We start from the raw sequence: 23,978 nt of genomic DNA, 5'->3' as shown, positions 1-23,978 counted from the left end.
CACTAATCATCCAAATCTGGGTACTTAATGAGAGAATGTTTGACGTTTCCCAAAGCTTCATGTTCTGGTTTTTTATCAATATCTGAAGGCATGATGCTGTACTCATTGAAGGCAATAGAAGCAAAAAATAAAACAAATAAACAAAAACACATTTAGGCAGAAGTGACAATTTCTATTTTGGTAGTTCACATGAACATGGTGAGTGGGATCTAAACTCCAGTATCTGCTTAAAACTGCTATAACGTGTCTGCCATGCCCATTTGCTTTTGAGTAAGGAGATTTTCCCTGTGTACACCCTCTTGCTTAGTGCTGATATAAACACTATGTTCCACTGTTTGTATCCTGTAACAAAAAGTAGGAAATCTGCATAGAAAAGAAATAGAACAAAATATGATTACAAATTAGTGCTGAAAGGCATATTTTTTTTAGAAAAATGTGCAAGAATTTCATATAACAGACATTAACGCTGACTGGAACCACACAACTAAAACACCAGTCAGTTTTTTTCAGACTTAAGGATCTAACCCTACAAACTTCTGTGGGTGGGTGCAGCAGTGTGCCTATGCACTCCTGCTTGTGGGATACAGTCATGAAATCAAAAATACTCTCATTGTATATAAGCCGGCAAATCCTGTCTGTTGCATGTATCTGCATTTCAGTTCTCTCAATTGCATGCCTTTATCCCTCATTAACATTTTGTAAAAATCATCATACAGGTGTGAAACAGGAAGATGGACAACAGCTTCCAGGTACAGTAAGAAATTAGATAAACAGCAGAGGCTTGTAGCTGCAGCCTCTGCCAAACTGTGGTAGAAATCAGGGTTAAAATAATTATCTTGGGATATTTCTTTCCAATTAAAAATTAATTTCTGTATGATCTAATTTGAGACTATTTCTTGTTTCTTTTCTGCAAACAGTTGAGTGCTAAAGCTTTATTGGTGCTACAAATTATTATTCTCCAAATGCAAATTATAGTAACTTAAATTTTAAAATATGCTATTTACTATTAGCATTTTGTGTGGGTTTACATGGGTATTCAAATGCAGAGAAAATAAATGTATGCAACCAATACCATTGTTCATTATGACTATAGCAACCAAATATACAATTTGAAATTGGCATGTAAATATTAAAACATGGTGAATTTCAAATTCTGTATTTTATTGTTCTTTTATTTTTTTTGTTTCACTTTGCTACATGTATATGAAATACCATGACTTTTCTTGGATAACTAACCTGCAGAATGTGAAATTGTCAATTATGAACCAAAAACTTTTTCTTGAGAAAGTACATGAATTTCAAACAATAAATGTGAAAATTTTGTGTTTGCTTGTGAACAGTGAACCATTAAAAAAGGCAAAATTCACAGAATCAGTTATTCATTGAGAATTATACTCTCAGTTCTAGTGCATATACATATTAATAGTAAATAAAATCTTCAGGGAATTTTCTTTCTTCCAGTTATGAAGGTACATTTATTTATATGCCCATATTCCCCTAATATAGGGGATAATACTAATATCTAGAGTGAGAGTTTATTTTCTATTATGATTCATTTTATCATAACATATATATAATTGCACAATATATTATAATTGTGTAGGATAATGAGTACTTTTCAAACAGAGACCAAATTAGACAAGCTTTTGTACATCTTGTATTTCCCAAAATATATGTAGTACAGAAAAATGCCATTTCTCCATTTTAAATCAGGGAGCACATTCAATAGGTGACAATAACACAACTTCTAATAATTTATAAAATGTAAAATGTCATATATTTCAAATCCCACAGACTAACAGTGCATTTTATCAACACAATTTCTATTCAAGCCATTCTGAAATTTTTTAAAAAAATAAAGGATATAAAATGTCCACATACAAGAGTAGAGTTATAAAATTCCATGGTAGTAGGTACAGTTCATTCTCATGAACTCTGTTTACTTAGCATGAATGTGTTTTTCATATATTTTTTTAAATATTTAATGTATGTGTTTTCTGACTTTGGTAACATCTGTATAATGACTTTTTGTTTATGCATTGTGTTTTTTACTCTAAACAAATTTGTTTTGGAGAAAGCAGAGTTATATTAGTCCATACATGTTATTGTTTTGTCAAGTTAATTTGTTTCTGTTGTTGTTGTTATTATTATTATTATTATTATTATTATTTTCTATCCATTATTGCTCAGTAGATTCTTCCCATACCTCCTCCCACCCTCCTTCAGCTACTGATGATGCAGCAGGCGCAAATGCCACTGATAATACAAATACCAGCTTAGTCAATGGTATGTCAAGAACACCTAGCTTGTTTTATTTGATGGATTTCTCTCCTGACTATATGATTCCCTCTTCCTCTCATAAACTGCACAGATATTGTATGTGCATAGGATTAACTTTTCAGAGCTCCTACTCCATAAACTATACAGTAGCTTATAAGAAATGCCACAATAATAATGTGACTTACTAGGAATGTACATATTTTATTCACACTGGGTGTGTCTACATGTGCCTCTGACTATGCAGTAATGGTGCATGGGTCATTTTGACCCTACTGTGCAATAGCAATGAGCTACCGTGCAGTAGCTCATTGCTACTGCTCAGTAGTGGTGGTGTCATGGTTAGTACCCGCCAACACTATGTTACTGTAGCAACAAGCTACATCACCATAGCTTGTCACTACAGTGACGTAGTGTCTCATATAGCTGCACCCACTGAATAGTAAGGAAACAGCAAGAAAAAGGAACAAAAAGGAATTATGATCTTTCTTTTATCATTAAAGTTACGATTAAATGATTTAAGGAATTATGATCTTTAGAAGCTTTTAAATGAAATTGCCTTATTACAATATTTTCAATGTGAAACTTTCCTTTACATACTTATCAACATAGATTTGAAATACAGCACTATTCTAAATGTATTTTACTTTCTGCTTTTCCTATGTGACATTCTTATAAGCAGTCATTGTCTCAATATAATTTTGGGAAATAGTACCGGGTTCAGAAATCAGCCTGTGATACAGCTTGCAACACTTCAGGGTCATCTTTCACCTAAATGTTATTATAAAATCCTTTTGAAAGAGGTTATGACTGAAGAAAGAAACAGAGTTTCCTTTTGCATTTTGGGTGGGATGCTTTTGTTTATTACAAAATATTACTGTAATCAGGTTGGACTTTGTCCTTGTACTGCTTCTTGACCCCATTTCTTAGCATGCTAATAATTTTGTAATATTCTTTCTGGTAGTCTAATTGAATTGTTAAATGGTATAGATAGATACCAACTTAGGTTTTTGTATGTATTTTATTTTTGAACATTATCATATGTATTAGTCTTTATAATTCTTTTTTCAGAATTATAGCACTAATAACAGTGAAAAAATATTAATACTACTATTCAAAATTATTCATTGTATTGGTGATAGAATTAGCCTGACAGAAATTATTGCAGAGTGCATGTCGAGGAATGTAGAATTCTGACATAAGAGAAAACAGTACTGAGTTTCAGCAACATGAAATTTCTTTAAAGCAAAGGCATAAAACATTCTCCACATTTGTTTTTACACAATTATATGAAACTGAAATGTATATAAATTTAGCAATTTGTTGACTTTTATTTCTGAGTGTTAAACACTTGCTGGAGAACTAGAACCTCCACTTCATTTTTCTTACTAGTTTACAAATTCTTTAGAATCAGAGAATTAGAAATATAATAATGACTACTTAATTCTCCCTGTTTCATTGCTCCAGTGAATGTAATTGCTGCATACTTTTCTTGTAGAAGGCAAACATATGAATGCAGTAAAGTCTTGCTGGTTTCCTCCTTTAGATATTTAAGGGACCAATGCTACATTAAAGATTCAATTCTAAAATACGCTGAGCACTCATGTGCAAGAGCAGTCTTATTAAAGTTAAGCATCTGCTTAAGTGCTTTGCTGAATCAGAGCCAGCGTTTGTTGCAGGAGTGAGTCCCAAGTGACACCAGCTTTGTTTCTCTGCCATTGAATCATATTCATTTTTAGTTGATTAGTAAAGGACTGCTGTGTTTGGGATTACTACTTTAATTAACTGTTGAGATTGAATTCACAGTGGGCATGTCTACACGAGACATTTTATTGTTCAGCAAACTAATTTGCCGCACAGTAATGCACGGCAATTAGGGCAGAGTAGACTAATTTACTGCACTGCTAGATAGCCCCATAAGATACAAATGGTATCTGGCAGCACAGTAAATTACTGTGTTTAAACATATGTGTAGATGGTGATATTGGGGTTAGTTTACTTTGGCTCAAATTGAGCTGGGGTATGTTCATTTGCATCAATTACATTTGTAGACACAGCCAGTAATATTAAATCAATGTTTTGGTTCAATTGGTGTACTGGATTTTTTCTTTCTTTTTTTTTTCCTGAAGAAATTATGGTCACCCTTTATGTCTGTTTCAGAATTCTAGTTACCATATCCACAAATATCTACAAATCCAATTCTGTACTATGTAAAGTAAAAATCAGATACTATGCAGTTCTATCTTCGGTTTTAATGCTCTTAGATTAAAATAAATGATTCTTAATCAGGGTGCTGCAGAACCCTGGAGTTTCAAGGGTACGTTGGGATGCCACACAATATTAGCACTGTTAGGCATGCAAACAGGATTCACAAAATAAACCCAGAGATTTCAAATAGGAACCTGTAATGATAAAAAGATTCTGACCTGTTGTGGTTTTTCTGAGTTCTTTGCAATGGAACAATTGTTCTGTTATTTTTCTGTAGTAAAAAATGAATGAAAACTAGGAAATGGCATTTTCCAAGGGGTGCCTCAAGTTTACTGAGGGGTGTCTCGAGGTTGACAACCAGTATCTTAGATGAATTCCTATTGATCTTTGCCCATGTAGATAGGAAACTCCCATTACAGTTCAGCTTACCTATCAGCAGATGTTCTTTTAAGAACCCAGACTAGAAGCAAAGAGCCGTTTGGCTTAGGTTGGGAGAGAGATGTTTAACCTAATGCAGACTGGAGAAATATTGCACATTTGGTTTCTGTTTGTATTATGTCTTTTCAGGACAGTAGTGATAGTGATTCAATTTTTAGTATAAAGAGAATTTTATCTTGGAACTTATTTTGTACTTTTAAAATGAACACTTTTTTCATTTATGTCTTAGAAGCTTTGTTAAGTTAGGAGTGGATAAATGGGCCAATATTTATTCTGTCTTATGTTATATAGCAGTTTCAAGAAAAATGAAAAGTAAACAAAAAACAAACTTCATAAAAAGTAAACAAAACAAATTTCAAACAAAAAATGTAAACTAGATAATGCATTAAGTAATGAATGTAGCATGAAAATCCTGCCTCAGAGATACAAATCAACAGATTACAAAAAGCAGGTTATAACACTCCTATAATTATGAAGATACTTCTGCAGATCCAGAACAAAAACCATGTTTAAATGGAGTATAGAGTGATATTTGAACAATAGCAAGTGATAACCTCTTAATTGTAATTATAGTTTGATGAAAGCTGTAGCTATAAATTCAAAGAGGTATTTTTTTCAGTTCACAGTAGTTAATACCTGAAGTTAAATAATTATATGCAGCTCTCTAATATTTGTCAGCATAACATCAATAAGTTTTGTACTTTTATACTTATTTGTAAATCTTAGCAGAACATTCTACTTAGGAATAACAGGTACCCTCTATGAAATGCAGTAGTGGCTGTACTGTGTGTCTAATGGAAGGTTATTTTATTTAAGATTTGCTTTTAAGGGATCAGGTCAGAGAATTAATGTCATTTCAAGACACATGTTCATTTTGAATTACCACACTAGTTTGAAGACATGTTTCAGTTAACATATCATTAATCTGCCTATAAATAAAAGTCTCCAAATAAATATGTACATGCACACGTATGGTATGTGCAGACATTATATTTAGCTCATCCTAACTAGGGTTAAGTCGATCTAAGTGCCAATGTGTCCAAATATTCGGGGAGGTTAAATTGTGAAAAAAATAGCTGGACTGATCTAAAGTAGCTTACCTGAGGAGGTGAGCCAAGTTAGATTGGGAATGAGTTAGACTGATCTACTGAATGTCTGCACATAGTCTGAGCACAGCCCTGGGGATGGGAAATCCCAGTCACTTGCCCCAGCCCTGAAGCTCTGCTCTTCCTACCACTCCAACCTTGTGACTGGGCTATTTTTAGTTCCCTGACAATTCCCCCCAGATGGACAAACCCTGCCATGTACCCATAAGCCATCCCCTCAATCCCTCCCCCCCTCCTACCCCTGTGGATCTGCTAGCCCTCCTGATCCTGCCTGCCCCATCTACTTAGATCAGGTTCCTGGTGCAGCTGCTCCCAATGTACAATCATGTCTCTTAAAGTCAGTCACATGATCACAAAATAATGTGAAATGTCTGCATGTACCCTCACGTGCACACCTATATATATATATATATATATATATATATATATATATATATATATATATATATTATATGTGTATATATATACACACATATAATCTTCAGTCCCTGATTAGATTCTGCAGAGATTTGACCAGATTCAGTGGCCGAGTCTTCAAATCTTGATCAAATCAGAGGACCCTTTAATCTCTTTGAATCAAATTGGAACCCTCAGAATTGGTTCGAAGAGATTCAAAGATTTGCACATAGACACAGCTTTAAATGTTTTTTCTACATATCTCTAGGTAGCAGGGGTTTGTGAATGCTGCAGTGCTGGGGCACATGGAGTATCCCAGAGAAGCATGCTCGGCAGCAGACCCAGAAGTGGACCAGAAGCACTTTTGGTACACTTCCGGGTCTGCTGTGGCGTGCACAGGGTCGTTCCCCCCCCCCCCCCCCATGCCCCCTGGCTCAGCAGCTGGTGCCTCCTGGGTCTGAGGCAGCACTTGGAGTCCCCCTGTGGCTGACTGCTGAGCTGGGGGAATGCAGGGAGGCCCCCTACACACTCCCCAGTAGACCTGGAAATGGGCTGGAAGTACTTCTGATCCACTTCTGGGTTAGCTACCTAGCACATGGAGGGCCCCCCCTGCAGTCCTGTGGGACTCTCCTTGTACCCCAGCATTGCAGCAATCAGGAGCCACACCTGCTACCTCAAAGTAGGTAGAAAAACGTTTAAAGCTGTGTATGTGCCCAAATCACTGATTCTTTGAATCAGCATCGAATTTTCAGATTTGGCCGAATGAAATCAGGGACAATGATCTGAATCAAGTAATCGAATCACTGTCCCTGATTTGGGCTGAATCTGAATCCAAATTGAATAGGGCTCACTTCACACACCCCTAATATATATATAAGTTTATGATTGGGATTTCTGAAAAATAATTTGTAAAATATATATTTTATGTTAACTGAGTTATAAGGGAGGTTGAACTACCTATAAATATTTTTTCTAAGCAGAAAAGAATTCTCTAAAGTTGATTAATTTATATAGCGATATTGGAATTACTGCATTGTTATTAGTCTTGATTTTGTTAAACCAGTGCATCTGACACCGCTCAGTATAAAATAACTATTAAAATTTTCACTTATCACATTTTTCTGTGTATAGATTTGCTGTGAGTCTCTGATCATTTGCCTGTAGTGTTAGACTGGCTTGGCACTGAGGGAGCTAAAATTCATTTCCATTGTAAGATGATACATTCTGAAAAATAATTATAGTATTGTGTATTTCCTTACTATATGAAGAGGGGGATATAATTAGAGTATAAATTAAACTTTCTGCTACAAAGTTTTACAAAAGGAATTGCTAACAAGTATTCAGTTCCTAAGCTACTCTTAATGATCTTGGTAATCATTTGTGATATCAAGTATATCTGTAATACCAGCCATAGGATATGAGTATCCTACCTCATGGTCTGTTTATAAAATTGGTTTACTTTCAAAGTGAATTTGAATTTGTTAACTATTTTTGTGATAATAAGAACCTTGCCTGGGAGGTGTTCTGGCATGTTACAAATAGAGAGAGAGATTTTTTTTTTTTAAAGATAAGGAAAAATAATTTACATCAAAATTCAGATAGTAGAAAACCTGTGGTGCTGACCACTCCACCTCTCCCAAGATTCATAACATAAACAAATTATGGGAATCTGACACTTCTTTGATATTCCACTACAATTTATAATTCATGGATTCATAGATTGTAAGGCCAGAAGGGACCTTGGAAGATCATTGGGTCCAGCCCTCGGCATCAAGCAGGAAAGATAACTGAGGGTCAGGTGACCCCAACAAGGTGACTGTCTAGTCTCCTCTTGAAGATTTCAAGGGTAGATGATTGCATCACCTCTGAAGGGAGCTTATTCCACAGTCTGGATACCCTGACTGTGAAGAAGTGTTTCCTAATGTTGAGCCTGAATCGGAATGGAATGCATACAAGTAGAATAAAGGCAAACTGGGACAGGATATAACCTAGCAACCTCAACCATTACAGTAGGGCAATTTTATTTAAATTCTTGTTTCTTAATACTCCTGATTGTAGTTGTGGCTGTTTCATGGAATCTTGTGTCTGAAGAAAAGGAATAAAATCAGGATTGGGTGGTTGGGAAGGAATATTTTCCATCCACACCTTCATAAGTGATTAATAATGATACATATTTGAGAATCAGGGATTTAGAATATGCTAAGCATCACCTTTTGATGTTTTGGTTCCTACATAACCATATGATCTGAGTGCACAAATTACTTGATTAATCTGTTCTCTTGTGTCTCGTGTTATGTGATTGTTAGCTATTATTTACAGACAGATATCTGAATGGGCAGTTTTCAAGTACCTCGTTCTTACTTGTAAAATATTAAGGCTGCTTTTGGCCAAGGAAGATCGGTGATGTCTCATTCTTCTGCATGTCATTGATGTTACCAAGATAAAAGATAGTAGCTTTTTTTTTGAAAAACTTAGTGATGAAGATCCACCTAATTGAATAGTAGTCCATCAAGCAGTTGATAGTTCTAATACCACGAAAAAGAGACCATCTGGACCTTGAGGCATCTTTAACATAGTTTTTAATAGATGGTTTTACTTGCTATTGTTTCCCCTGAATAATATTCTTTTCACTGGGGAAAAAAGTGAAAATTTCTCAGTAAAGTTGCTCAGGAGAGGTAGGAACTATTGATTACTTTTATGGAAAGAAAAGTCATGAATGTAAAATCATTTCACAAATGAGATGATGAGTAAAAAATTACAAATTTTCAAAATTTGAAGGAGGTTAATAACTGGCACCCCAGGAATCTGAATTTAAGACCTGTTTTAAATTAATTGTTTTTGTAATTAATAATAAATAACTAGTGATCTTGAAAAGGGAAACAGTGACCATTATAAAACATAGGCTCCCCCCCACCCTTTCCCCAGTGAGAGGTGAGGGGTTTTTTTTTGTCATGTCTTTTATTGGACCAAGTATATAGTTAGTTCAATAAAACATAATAAAATAACATATTGTTCCCAGTTTTATAGCTGGCCTAATGAAATAACCTTACCTCTCATACTTTTCATGGAATATTACAGCTACATCACTCTAATGCTCTGCCCCTCTAAAAAGCTATGTTCTTTACATGAATAATAAAAATATTTATAGTGAGACTAGTTTGGATAAAAATGTAATGGGGCTATTGATGCTCATCCTTCTGAACATAAAGCAGTTTGTAACTGCAAGGATTAGAAACCAATATTAAACCAATATATGGTTTATGCCTTGTTCCCAAGACATTTTATGCATTTTTTTATCATTTGTGACTATATCAGGAGTGGGCAAGATATGGCCTATGGGCCAGATCTGGCCCAGCAAGGGATTTTGTCTGGCCCACAGTGGGTCCCTTGGCCCTGCCCTGAGTGCACAGCAGGGCTGGGGTGATGTGGCGGCTGGAGTTACTTCCTGGTGGCACTGGCAGTAGCACCTTCTTATGGTTGCTGCCACTGCTGGACCTGCCCCCCCTGCCCGGGCACTCTGGCCCATCTGCCCCACATCCACCACCAGAGGCAGGACCTGGGCAGTCCTGGCATCTGGGATGGGCCTATAGACAAGCATGGAGTGGTGTTTGGGAGCAGCATGGGTGGGCAAGCCTGGGATCACAGGGTGGAATTGTGGGGCAGTGACAGTGTGGTGTCAGGGCCTGGGGCAGAGCTGTTCGCCTCACATCCTGTGATGGGCATAGGCTTTGTGGGCAGGGGCATGCTGGGATAAGGTTGTGGCTCTGCCTTGTGCTCTGGCCCTGTGCTGTCACCGTCCCATGATCCCAAAGCCTGGCCAGGACACATGTAGGCAGGTCATGTGACCAGGCGGATGGGATGGGGCTGCAGGAAGGGAGAGAGCTGCATCCAGGCCTGGGTTCAGGATCTTGGGGTAGTGATAGTGCAGGGCTGGGGTCCAGGCCTGGGCCTAATCACAGTCCACCCTGTGCATACCCCTGCCCACAGAACCCACACCCATTGTAGGGATGTATGGGCAGTGGATCACAGCTGAGTCCTGGCCCAATGCTGTCACTGCCCTGTGATCCCAACCTCACCCACCTGTCCCACTCCTGAACACTGCTCCCTGCCCAGCTTCATTCCAGCTGTCATGCTGCACACAGGGGCTACTTAGGGAGTTTTGGTGAGCTGGCAGGAGGTCCTGACTTAGATCCTGACTTGGCCAGTGACAACTCCTGTGAATAATTCTAGGCTTGCCCCATGGCCAACAGTGGTCTAGGTTAATTATTTGGGTTGTTTGCATTCCAGAGCACTATCCCATCTCACTGTCATCTTTCCTCTGACTTATTCTCCTCTTGGCCCCACCTGGCTGCCCTTCCTGACTGCCCAGTAGTTCAGCTTCAAGAGAGAGTTTAGAGAATGTTATAGGCATTATCTAGAATGTGGCCTGGTTAATAGAGCACTTTTCAGGGAAACTGGAGATGTAGCTTCAAACCTCGGCTGTTCTGAGGCTCTTGTTACCTGAGGTTGAAGGAAATAAGCATGTTCTGCTTGCAGAAAAGGCAGTTAAGAGGAAACGTCATAGCAGTCTTCAAATATCTGAAGGGCTGCCATAAAAGATTGTCTCTGCAGTTTCCTCTATGCCTGTGTCAGGTGAGGACAGTGGCGGTGGTGGGGAGCAGGTTTCTCCTTCCAGGACCTCCTTTCCAGCCAGCAGAGGGTGTAGTGGAGGGCTTGGCAGGCAGCAGGTGCAGAAAGAAGAAATCTGCCTACTGCCGCTGCTGTCCACAGCTGAAGACTGGCACTCTGGGTAGCCACTCCCTGCAGTCTGCAGCTGGAGTGGGTCAGCAGCAGCTCTAGGGTCATGCCCCATGCCCAGGTCATATGGGAATAGTGACAGAGATGGGTGGGTCCCCCTTCTTGTGCCCACCCCTCCATCCCAGGGTCTTCAGCTGCAGGGAGCGACTGTGCACATTACCCAGGGACATCAGCAATGGTGGAAGTGGGGATGCAATCACACCACTGTCCTCTGTCTGGATCTGTCCCTTAGAATAACTGTGCCTGGAGTGTTCCGTAAAGAGCAACAGTTGGATTCATGGGAGACCTGCTCAGCTACCCACAGCACTTGGAGATCATGAGAAGAGCTCTATAGCCTGAAGCTGGCAAAAATTGTAAAGGACCCTGCTCAGCAGCAGGAAAATAGAGCAGGGCTCCACACTTCGCTTGGTTATGAAACAAGCTTAGACTGACTGGAGGAGAAATTCTGGTTCTCCATTTAGGGTGTATGATGCACCCTAAATGTAGTTTCCGGTCCCCAGGTCTCAGTGCAGAGAGGAAAGTATTTGGCTGTCCTATACTTCTAGGCTTTGATAGTTGCCACACAGTGCCAAGAATAATTTTTTTTCCTCTGCTGTTGCTATAATTGTTAGGGTTTTCTTTTCACCTTCCCCCAATCACAAGGTGTTAACCGCAAAAGAAAAGAAGAGGTTCCCAACTAGGTCTTATTTGGATGTGTCTACATGACGCAGGTATCAAATTTATGTCTGATTAGTTACTGCTTAGTAATGCATGTTTAATGCCTTACTGCACAGTAACATTTAGTCCCAAGTCAGTCCACACACAATGTTAATGTGCTTTAATGCCTGCACATGTAGATGCCAGCTTATTCCTGCTTACTGCACAGTAAATTTAAGCTGGCATAAATGCACGTGTAGATACATCCATTTCTCTGCTCAGAATCAGACCATTGCCACATTTGAGATCAGGAAGAAATTTTACCCCATGTGGTGATTTTTGCCTTTCTCTAATGTTTGATTGTTTCAATGTTTGAACAGCTTCACAAATATAAAAAGACTGACTTGATTTTTTTACTTTCAAAGTTGACTTATGCATGCATTTGAAAAAGTTAGTCTTCTGAAAATAAACAGCCCTCCTTTAAAGCTGATTATCCAAAAAAGAAATAAAGAGTACAAGAAACAATATTAAAATGAATGTTTAATTAAAATTACTGCATTTTCAAAATGTTCTTGCTATTCAAGGAAAATTACTTGTTACTAGTACAGAACTGGCAAGATAGATCTGAATGTTACCTTGCAAAACATTAATGTCTACTAAAATTAATTAGCTACTATTTTAAATACTTTCTTGAAGTTTTAGTGCAAATGTAAATGAACAATTAATACAAGGTTTTCTCCTCTAAGAGAGAGAGAAACAATGTAGTAAATTAAAAGTGTAAGCATATTCTGCTTTGCTTTTCTGGCCCTTCTACAAGAACAGAGCAGAAAATCATTTCTCTTAATGTAATTTAATAATTGAATTTCTCTGAATCTTTCATTAATTAGCATAGAACAGTGGTCAAGAAGGGTGATGCATAATGGCCATTATTGCTCTTTTAAATATATTCTGGTATTTATTTGACCTAGAACTTGCCGAACACAACCAAGATGTACATAAGTAAATGGATTCAGATAGCAATTTTTTTGTGCATTTTTTTAAACTAAGAAATACTGCTACAATCAGATGAATATGTTCACACAGTATCTGGAGATAACATTGAGATAGTAAGCTTATGGAAGCATTGTTGTTGCTTCATTGTTGACCCACAGACAGGGTCAGGTGTAATCTAAGGACTAAGATTTAAATATTCTAATCTTTGGGCACTTTTATACATGCTCGGGGGCCAGGGGGAAGGGTGGTGCTTTAATTAGAGTGGCTCTGGGAGCTGCTCTAATTAAAGCACCACAACAGCTAGTGTATCAGCATATCTGCACTTTGAAATGGCAGTGAGGGTGTTTGAACTAAAGCTTGTTCAACAATCTTTAGTTCAAGTGCCCCCACTGACATTTTGAAGCTCTGGGACACTGATACACAAGACTCAGGAGGCTTCTGGAGCATGGTAATTGCCACTTGAGTAGTCACGTCTACTCTGACATGGTGTAATTATAGTACATCTGAGCAGCCTCCACACTCATGTACAGGCACCCTGGGTGCAAACAAATATCATCCTTGTACTGCTATGACATCTTTTTATGGCGGAACAAGTTACAAGGAAACAGACATCCTCACTCATTGTCATGCTCCAAGTGCCCCAAAATATTGCCACAGCCAAAAATAGTCAGTTTGTGATGTCTTAAATTAAAATACATCTGTTTACTTATTGTGCACCATGGAAATTCCCCTGAAGGGGTGTGCTTGTAGATACGTGCCCCAGGAATTGCCCTGCAGGCAATTCCCATGGTGCACATATCAGGCTGCCGTGCCCTGAGTCAGGGCGTGGCACCTGGGGCCATTGTCCTACAGCATTGGGCTCTTGATGTTCTGAGAATGATACCCAACCTGGTGCGACTAGGACTCAAGCACTATCTTTAGACACCAATGAAATAGATCAGTTGTACAGGGACACATCCCAGAACAGCTGATCCCACTTCAAAGATGATGGCATGCTCTCTTGAACCATATTCTAATAAGAAAGGGCCAAAACTATCAAGAAAATGTCATACCTCCTCATCTTCCTTATTGTAATGTTATATTAACTAATATGTTTACATGTATTTATATTAGCACTCAATAAATGATTGAAGATAAGAGACTATCAGTGGAATACCAATGGGGGGAGGGGAGGGCATACCCCTGGGCGCCAGCCTGGAGTGGCGCTGGCCGGGCCCTCCAAGGGGTAATTGGTCCCCTGGCGGCACTTCCAGTGTTTCTGGGCTCATCAATCAGCTGCTGGGGGTCCCCCTTCTCCCCCGCTCAGCCATCAGCTGTAGATGGGGGCAGGGTTTAAACGCAGGCATTGGCTCTCGGGTGCTAGAGACTCATGGTACACATGTGCATATAACATTTATAGACTCAAATGTTGTTCAGTTTAAGAAATGGGCATGTCACTAAAGATAATTCATAAGAACTATCATGTCCAAGTTTTGAAAAAAAACTTAAAACCATTAATTTGTGATTTTGATTGCTGAATTGTTGGTGCTTCAACTGCTATTTTGCTGTTCTTATGTCCTAGATACTTCTTAATGGCTTATCAACATCTCAAAAATTCAATTGATGGTTTTGACATTGCATATTTACCCCAAAAGGCTGAATGTGATTACATTTGAAAAATACAAGTCCAAATGGTAAAACATTTTCTGTAAGATAGATATATCCTAAGTCCTATTGCACCTTTGCACACCTACGTGGTTCTTACATAGTCATGTAACTGCAAATTTAACACTTATAACAAATTAGGCTTCTATCTCCACCTGAGGCAGAATATTATTGCTCAGATATATACATACCTGCTAGAAGTAAAATGAAGGAGGGGAATGACAGTAATCTTTCTACTTTTTAACTGGCCTAGTTTTTAGGGCACAAACCCAGGCAATGGTAGATCTGGATTCTAGGGGCACCATGGATGGTTCCAGGTTCTTGTAAAGACAGGTGCAGGAACATTGACCAGTGCTGCAGGTATGTCTGTACCTCTTCTCCCAAATCTCCCACCTCCAATGAGTTAGGCAGACTATGCCATGGGAGCAGCAGCCAGGGACTTTTTAAGGTCCCTGAATCAGGTAAGAATCCGCCTTCCTCTCTCGGCACACTATCTCTTCCTCTCTATACTTAGTGATATGTTCCTTCTCTCCCCTCCCCCCTCCCTTCCCCTTCCCTCCCCTCCCCACTCTGCCCACTGCTACTGCTGTCCCTGTCTGAAGCAGGGACAATGGGAGCTCAAGAGCCACTTGTGCCCTACTCCAGCTAGGCTGTATGGGGAGCTGGGCTCAACCAGGGGCAGCACCAGCACCAGGCATGCTTCTCCTCCCTAAGCCTGCTCCTGGACTGTTGGAGAACACCTGGTAAAAATGTTCCCAGATGCCACTCCCACAGCATGGTTCAAAAGGGAGTTGTAACTGTACCACCACACCCCCTCTGGATTCAACCATGCCAGACCCCTTCAATCAGAGAGGTTTTTAATCTGTATCTCCCACTTCCAAGAAAAGTACTCTAACCTCTGGGTCATGTAATAAGCATCACACATCTTATCTAGAGCTGGCCCACAGTGAAAGTTATGTGGGGCCAAGAGGGGAAAGCAAATTCAAGTATTCATGTGCAGCCTTTAGTCGGATTCAAGTAATGGTGGATCAGTAAGGTGACTGCTATCCTTAAAGGGAGTTGTTCTTGCACTCCAGCCCTTTCTGTAACAGCATTTCTGCAGCCAACATTTTACATTCATTGGATAATAGGAATAAACAGCAATGGGATAGTTTCTGGTCTACTGAGACCAGTGGCAATGCACAGGGAGTGCATGGGGGTGCACATGCACCCCCTGAGAGCACTGATGCGCTCCCTGACAGCAGCATTCCTCACTTCCGCAATGGGCAGGGGGGGCAGGTTAGAGCACCAGTGCCCCCCCCGAGAGCACTGGCCGGGGAGTGGGGGTCCAGGAGAAGTGATCCCCGTGGTCCCTCCACAGCCAATTGCGCCAACTGGGGGAGGGGGGAGGGTTCCCCCACCACTGATCATGCTGGTCCAGAAGTGCCAGCAGCATGCCCGGAAGTGCCAGTGGTGCGCGACTGGCACTTCCACGTCTGCACTATCAGCCATGGGGGGATCCCTCTCCAGTCGCTGACTGGCTGCTGGGGGGTAAGTACCCCCCTGACTCAGGAGGCACTAGTTGCCCATGACTGAGACAGAGGCCAGGAACAGAACCTGAGGATCTCTCCCTTCCAGAGCAGCATGCATTTATTAAACCACCCTTTCTTTAGCTTGTTTCTTTCCTCCAGGCTTTACACATTATCCCTTCCCAGTTGGCCATCTCCAAGAGGAGTTCTGGGAACTTCTGGTTAATGTTTGGCCCATGCTCAGTTGGTTGGAGGATTTTATTAACAAGAGAAAATGCAAGTTCAAATCTCCTCTAGCTGAAGGAAGACTAGAGTTTGGGTCTTAATTTCTTGGGCAAGTACTACTGAGCTAAAAAGTGCCACTTTTCTCCTCCATTTTAATTTCAGAAGATAACTGTGCATAAATGCCCCAAATTGCAGTTATGTGGCTGAGTGAGTGCCATTTAGGGTGTGCAAAACTGAAATAGGATGCAGCCCATAATAACTAACATCCATAATATGTCTTTTCTCTTTGCTGAGTAATGTGCTTTTGGGTTTTCATTTCCCCACAAATTATACGCTACCATTTATTATTCCTAGAGAGGAACAAAAATCTATCTATTTTACCCAGAAGTATTTTGATCTTGGTTGCAGTTCTTCGAGATTGTCCTAGTTAGTATGTTCATGCTGCTAAATAAATACATGATAACAATGCCTATTGATCATAAATGTGCATTTGAAACATGTTCATTCACAATTCCCATTGTGGCATTCTGTCTGTGTGATGATTGTTTATTGTCTGTTCTTTGTTGTCTGTTATAATTTTTCATCATATAGGCAAAATGCAGGATGGGAATATGGAGAACAGCCAGAATAAAGGTAACTTTCTTTCATTTTAAGCAGGTTGTGAGTTTTATTTTTAGCCTATAATTAGATTCTGTTCAGTAAGTAAAGTAGTAATTTGTCAGTATATGGGAAAATATCATATTTGTTCAAACATTCACTGTAATGAAAACATATTTTTAAAAATTGGACAGTGAACCATGTCAAAAAAATAATGGAAGTGCAAGAAAAATAACTTGTGAGTACAGAATTTTAACACATCTGAATTTGAGCAGATTAGAAGATCAAGACCATTTAATCTCTCTGAATCGAACCAGAACCCTCCGAATCATTTCAGAGAGATTCAGAAAGATTCAGAGATTCACACAGACACAGCTTTAAATGTTTTTTTCTACATACCACTAGGTAGCAGGTGCATGGAGTGCGCCACAGAAGCGTGGGGGGTTCCCCAGAGTGCTCAGCAGCAAACCTGCAAGTGAACCAGAAGCACTTCTTGTCCACTTCTGGGTCTGCTGGGGAGCGCACTTCCCCCACCCCCCCACGCATCTCCCTGGCTCAGCAACTGGTTGCTCCTGGGTCCGGGGGGGAGGTACCTGGGATCCCCCCACTGCTGATCACTGAGCCAGCTGGGGGCGTGGGGTGGGGGTGGGGGGCCCTGCACACTCTCCAGCAGATCCAGAAGTGGACCGGAAGTACTTCCAGTCCACATCTGGGTTCGCTGCCAAGCATGTGGAGGGCCCCGCCCCGCACTCCCGTGGGATGCTCCATTTGCCCCAGCATCACAGCATTCACAAACCACACTGGTACCTCAGGGTATGTAGAAAAAACATTTAAAGTTGTGTCTATGTCTGAATCACTGATTCTCCGAATCAGTGTCGGATCTTCAGATTCGGATTCAGCCAAATAGAATGAGGGACAGTGATCCAAATCAACAAATCAAATTGCTGTCCTTGATACGGGCTGAATTCAAAACAAATAGGGCCCACTTCACACACCCCTAATATAAAGCTTTAATATTACAAAAATTGTTTTGCATTCAGTGGTTTCTTCTTGCACATCCAGATTTATGCTATCTGTTGCTAATATACTCCCAATCCTATTTGCCCCTCAAATTTTATAATCCTTGGTTGTCTGTTGATAGCGTATAAAGCTACTTTTTTTCCAGGAAGAAGGTAAATAAGGCTACATGTAGCAGTTACAATGCAAAACAATACACATTGACTTGTGTCATAAAGTAACTGCAGAAATACATACCCATTGTTGATTAATTTAAAATTTAAGGGTGTGTGTAGACAAAACAAGAGGCATGTGTGCATGACACTTTAAAGTGGGCTAAATGCTTTTGCACTGCTTTAATGATGTTGGTGTTTGCACAAGTCGGTGGTGTATTGCGAATTAATTCTAGCTGCTGTAGCACATTCAGCGGCGTAATGCACCTTAAATGACTTTGGGAGGCAGCAAACTAAAACACCTCTGAGGAGTTTTAGTTTGCTGCCCTACATCCACAGAGTGAAGCACCAGGCTCTGTGTGGCTCAGGGGCTGTGCAGGAAGCCTATGAAGGCAGACTGGCAGCAACCCGGGAAGGCAGGCTACACTGAAGGAAAAAAACCAGAAAGCAGTGAGCTTGATCTTTTTTTTTTTCTTGGAACCTGCCTGCCTGCATGAGCTGCACAGGGACCCAGTCCTTTCCTCCACAGCTGTGGTGCCCCCTGGGACCACCCGAGCCGGGTACCTGTGGGCAGGTGCCCCTGAGGTGGAAGCGCCACTGCCATAGAGGGAAGCACCAGCCTCCCCCACCCCTCAGCCCTGGGACCTCTCTGCCTTCTGGTATCTCACCCTCCCCTCCTCACTACCGGAGAGGAAGGTAAAACATGGGTGTACATGACACAGGGGTTTACTTCACCCTAAATTGAAGTGGTGTTTTTAAAAACCCAGTGCTTCAATTTAGGGCCCCCGTTTTGTCTACACATGCCCTAAGAGTTTTAGGAGTTTCTAATAGACTGCATATTCTCAAAAGCCATTAATGTAAACATGCTGCTTCCTCTCTAGTGAAGTTTTAATTGCTTTTTCATTATGCCAGAGAAATCAGCTACCGGGTTTGCTTTAGAATCTGCCAAATAAACAAATTAGTAATATATACCTTTTTGTTTCCCCAAAGATTATTTAGATGCATTCCTACAAGGTGTGAGATAGACTCAAAACTGATTAGATAAACTCTAAATCTTCTATGGTGATGACTTAAATAAAAGCGCCACTTATACTTGTAGAAAACTTCGTTTCAGGTCAAATCAGGGTATTTCATTAAAAAAAAGTTAGCAAATGTCAAATTTGAACAGAAAAGATTACTGTCTCATCTCATTCCATTTTATGTAATTTTATCTTTCTAAAACACATACACAGACACTGAAATGTGGTTGCCCTTAAAAAATTAACACTTTAGCTTTAGATGCCCAGATAAAGTTTACTTAGTATGTGAGGTATTCTCGTGATTTCTTATATAGCTTGGGACTTTAAAGGATGAAAACAGGCATTTTTCATCTATGCCTGATAGCTTAGTTATTGGGCAATAAGTATAAAGGTAGTGCATTAACCTTTGGGGACAATTTAAGGAATACTGTAATCTTGAGATACTGTTATCTGTAAAGCAGATGGCAGGACTTTGTAGGTGGTCTACACACAGACACACACGCGCACGCGCGCGCACACACACACCTGGTAGAGCTGCACATAACCATGCAGGATTGGTTTCTGCTGAATATATTCATAGGGAATCATACATGTAGAATTGGTTCCTACATTAGGGCTCTCACCTACCCAATTTAATAAAAATGATATAAAATAAAAGTTCTGGAGTAACAGTTTTATTCTATATTGTTAGCCAAGCAGCAGGATGGAGCTGCTGCCATGGAGATGCAACCACTGAAGAGTGCAGAAGGGGGAGATGGAGATGACAAAGACAAGAAGAAAGCTAACATGCATAAGAAAGAGAAATCTGTCCTTCAGGGAAAGCTGACCAAACTGGCAGTCCAGATAGGAAAAGCAGGTATGAATGGGTAACTGGCTAGATAACATATTATAAAGAGTACCACATAGAACAAATTCAGAGGAAATTATTGCAAAGAGATTGTGTTTAATTGAAAGATTATTTAGAAATAAATGGCCATTGTACTATAGGGGCATATCTACTTGTGTCATTAGGGGCAGCAATACATTGTGGAACTTATTGCTTTGCACTGTATTGCTTCCCCAGAAGCTTCTGGGTGGGCAGTTTACACATGCACGTGGAAGTGCAGAACACTGAGCCTGGTTGCAGCAGCTCTGACTGGCAGGGGACCTGGGAGGGAGAGGGGTCAGCATGCCAGCCTGGGGCTGCTCTGACCGGACTCAGTGTGCTGCAGAGGTGCTGGCTGGGGCACAAGGGTCCTTCAGTGTAGGGCTAGCTGGCAGGCAGCCCCAAGACTGAAGGACCCTCGTGCCCCAGCTAGCCGGGTTGGCGTCTACACATGCCCTGCTACACATGAAAAAACTCTGCAGCAGGGTGGAACTGGTGCTATCTTGCTGTGGAGTGTATTAGTTTTGCATGCCCTAAATGTCTCATGCAGACACGCCTTAGAATACTGAAGATCTTTTTCTTTTCTCACTTAATACTCTTCTAGTTTAGAAACTTAGAGACTAGAAGCTTTAAGTAACTTGGATTGTTTTGAATATTTGGATCAGAATGAAGTGCAGCTTCTCCTAGACAGTATTCCCATGTGCAGTAATTACTCTATTTAATTTTCTGTGCCATCAAGTCTTCTGAGAATGTTCATCCAAAATCTGTAATAATTTCTCAGGATCTCTGCAATATTCTATTCTTCCTCTATGTACTCTGGCATAATTTTTGCTTCCCTTCCCCACTTAGTAATTTTTTTGCCCCAAATGTGACATACTTTTATACCATTCTTTCAAAAATGGATGAAAAATAAATCTGCTGTTGACAGTGTTTGTAGTGCAACAATATAAATGATTTTACTGGAATGATAAAAGTGCTTAAAAACAGCCTTCTTGTAAGTTCAGCTATATCAGTAAACAAGCTGTTCTCAGATTTTATTATATTCACAAATGCCAACTTCCTTGTCCTATCTGGATATACTCTGACTTGTGGTACTCTCTGGGCATGTCTACACATGATGCTATGTTGCTGTAGTAACGTGCTACAGCAACATAGCATGTGCAGGCAAAAACCATGACACCTCCAATACATCATCATAGCAACTCACTCCCTCACTATTGCGTATTGCTATGGCGACATAGCTGCTAAAAATAACCATGCACCACTGGTACAGCGCACTATGGGCTCTTACCATGCCCATACCACACCATGATATGGTAACAATGGCGCCATAGGGGCACATGTAGATAAGCCCTCTGGTGTTTTTCTGGAAAAGATTCACTTGTTGGGAAAGTTCACATGATATTAAGTAGTCCATGTAATATTGGCTGTCCTCTCAAACTTCATTGGTAAATTGTTTGGTTGAGTCTATCCCATATGATCAAGAACCCAAATTTTGTCAGTCTAGCCTACCAGAAGTTATTTTAACTCGATTTCTTATACCTGGAAGATAAATAAACAATTCTGTGTTCAGATTTGGGTATTTTTTATAATTGAACTTTGAATGTTGTACATGGCACTAGAGATAGGTCCAGTACCACCAGGCTCAAGAGCCTGAGACTTCTACAGTCTTGGGCTCGTAGGCCAAGAGCTTGGCCTTAGTACACGCACTTGGGAGCCACCCTTCTAATCTTGCCCACCATGTCTTGATTTTATTTAAATAAGTAGAAAGTTCCAAATGGTTGTTGGAGCTCTGCATGTAGATGGCATTTCTTGCAGGGCTCCTGCCTTCCCTTCACCCTGTCCATGTGCCAACCTGGCATTTAAGGTCATAGGACTGGTCCTAAATAAAGAGGGAACAAAAATACCCAGACACTGGAAGCCAGATCCCAACCACAGACACAGGCTCTCAGTCCTGGTTTTTGAGTTCCAGGATCTTCAATACCAAGGAGCCTCTCGTGCTTGCGTCAATATTCTCCTGCCTAAATAACAGTCCTCCCAATTTAACAGAGGACTTCTGACCTTTGAGTCAGACTCAGTGATCCCTTAGGTGTCTGGCCGGTTATTCCTCAATTCAGTCCCACCGGGCCTGTAACACTCCCCGCCACTGGGTTAATTAAAAAATAATAAAGCAATTACAGGGTTAATAAATCAATTGAGGCCCTACCAGGCACTGACTTACATTCTGGCCCCATGGCCCTGCTTCTCCAAAGGACCTGGTTAGGGTCTCATTAGGGAACTGTTGGCGCCTTTTCACTCCTAGTGATAAGATCCCTGCCATTTTAGTTGCCATAAAGAAGTCCCAGCCTGGGTACCAGATGCTGAGCGCTCCTTCAAGCACTCAGTCTTCTGGCTGCTTCCCTCTCCAGAATCAGAGGGAACAGCTTTGCGTTCTGCTCCTGGAGCAGCCCCTGCTCTGCCCGTGCATGGCATTGTGTCTGTACTGCGCCCTCCTTTTCCTGGGCTGGCACCAGACATCTGGTTATACTGGATGTCTCAGCACACCCACCTATACACAGCGAGCACACGCTTCTAAAACATGACTACTGCTGCGTCTGCTGCTGCTGCCGCTCCACTGCCACCACTGATACTGATGTTCCTACAGGTAAGTAGGGAATGCCTCCAGCCCTTACCGAGCCACTCTGCTTTTCCCCAGTGCTTGGGGATGATTCTCCAGGGGTTCCCCTGGTTCCCACAAATGTTCTACTTACTGAGTTAGAGCTAAATAAATATTTCAAAACTAAATCAGCCAAAAATTATCTTGGTTTGGGTTTAGCATTTAGTTTTCAAATGATGGGTAATGTTCATTGCCTTTTGAAAATATGACCCACTTTAGGATCACATTTTCCCTTTTTCCTTTGCTGGTTCATAGTCACATTTGTGACCAGCTATTACTAGAACTAGCAGAATTTCCTGTTGTTAGGACAAAATAAATGTCATGGAATTGCATCCCATGTCTTTTTACCCTACTATTCAAGGCCATCCAGTTATTTCTGTTTGATGTTCCTATTCTCTGTATTAGTGATGCCTCCTAATATTGCAAATTAAATTAGTACATCAGCAAATTAAATTAGCACATTCTCATTTTTTGTGCCAAGGTTATTAATAAAAATACTAAAAAAGACTGATCCTAAAACTAATCCTTAAGGATATCTACTATAGTCATCTCCCTTTAGTCTCATAGTTTCTATTTCAATGTAAAATGTTGAGCTCTCTCCTTATCCTGTTTTCTATTCACTGGGTAATTCTTGTACTGTTCCCCATCTTTCCTAGCATACCTAATAATTTCCCATGGTACTGTATCAATCCTGTAATAAAAAACAGATAGTTTAGTTGTATGTTATTCCCTTTGTTAGAAAGTCAGTTGTTTCTTCAAAGAAAGATATGAGGCTAGTCTAGCATAATCTACATAGTAAACCCATGTATCACTTTATCCCATTTTCCTGCAGTTTAATTATACTTTCCTTCAAAATTTATTATATAGACTTGCATAGTATAAAGATCTGATTAATGAGTTTTGTAGCTGCCCAGGTAACCTTTTTTTTTCCTTTTAAAAATAGGTACTGTGTTTGCTATTCTCCAATTACATAGTACCTCTCCAAGGTTTATAGATTTACTAAGAATTCTTCCTCTTAGACCAGCAATATCTTGTCCCAGTTCTTTGAGAACTCTGTGATGGATATTATCTAGATTCACTGACTTGAACAGTTCAGAACTTGCCTCGGATGGCAACCTCCATTTCATACCCTCACTCCCATAGTTTTGCCCACTTTTTCAACATTATTATTCTTATTGAAAACTGAGGTATTTGTTGAGGTTTTGTGCCATGCAGAGCTGATTGTTAATCTCTTTCATCTTCATTGCATAAAGGCCCAACTCTGGAGGCCTGACTAATAATTTTGGTGATCTGGGCAGACATGCTTTCAAGTGATAGAGAGGGGGAGGGGAGGTGACAAGCACCAGAGAACATGGGGAGTGTCAAGTTCTGGGGAGTATGTTGGGGGGTGGGGAAAGCCAAGCACTGAAGAACAGGGGTGCAGGGCAGGGCTGGATGATGCTGA

General features: G+C 40.4%; 1 protein-coding gene across 6 annotated transcripts in view; it reads left to right on the top strand.

The window, feature by feature from the left end:
• Window positions 1-23,978, top strand: part of ATP2B2 (ATPase plasma membrane Ca2+ transporting 2) — a 1,183,685-nt gene that overhangs the window by 933,419 nt on the left and 226,288 nt on the right. For 2 of the 6 annotated variants that reach the window (XM_059716030.1, XM_059716025.1), the window contains 4 exons: window positions 717-749; window positions 2,194-2,286; window positions 16,820-16,861; window positions 19,705-19,869. In XM_059716030.1, coding sequence (XP_059572013.1) covers window positions 717-749; window positions 2,194-2,286; window positions 16,820-16,861; window positions 19,705-19,869 — 333 coding nt within the window. The remainder of the gene's footprint in view (window positions 1-716; window positions 750-2,193; window positions 2,287-16,819; window positions 16,862-19,704; window positions 19,870-23,978) is intronic. The other 4 variants (XM_059716026.1, XM_059716028.1, XM_059716027.1 and 1 more) reach the window with 2 other exon arrangements.

The sequence above is a fragment of the Alligator mississippiensis genome, chromosome 12 (assembly GCF_030867095.1).
Source record: "Alligator mississippiensis isolate rAllMis1 chromosome 12, rAllMis1, whole genome shotgun sequence".
Lineage (NCBI taxonomy): Eukaryota > Metazoa > Chordata > Crocodylia > Alligatoridae > Alligator > Alligator mississippiensis.
The sequence above is the reverse complement of the archived record's forward strand: the minus strand, read 5'-3'. Positions and strand labels throughout refer to the sequence as shown.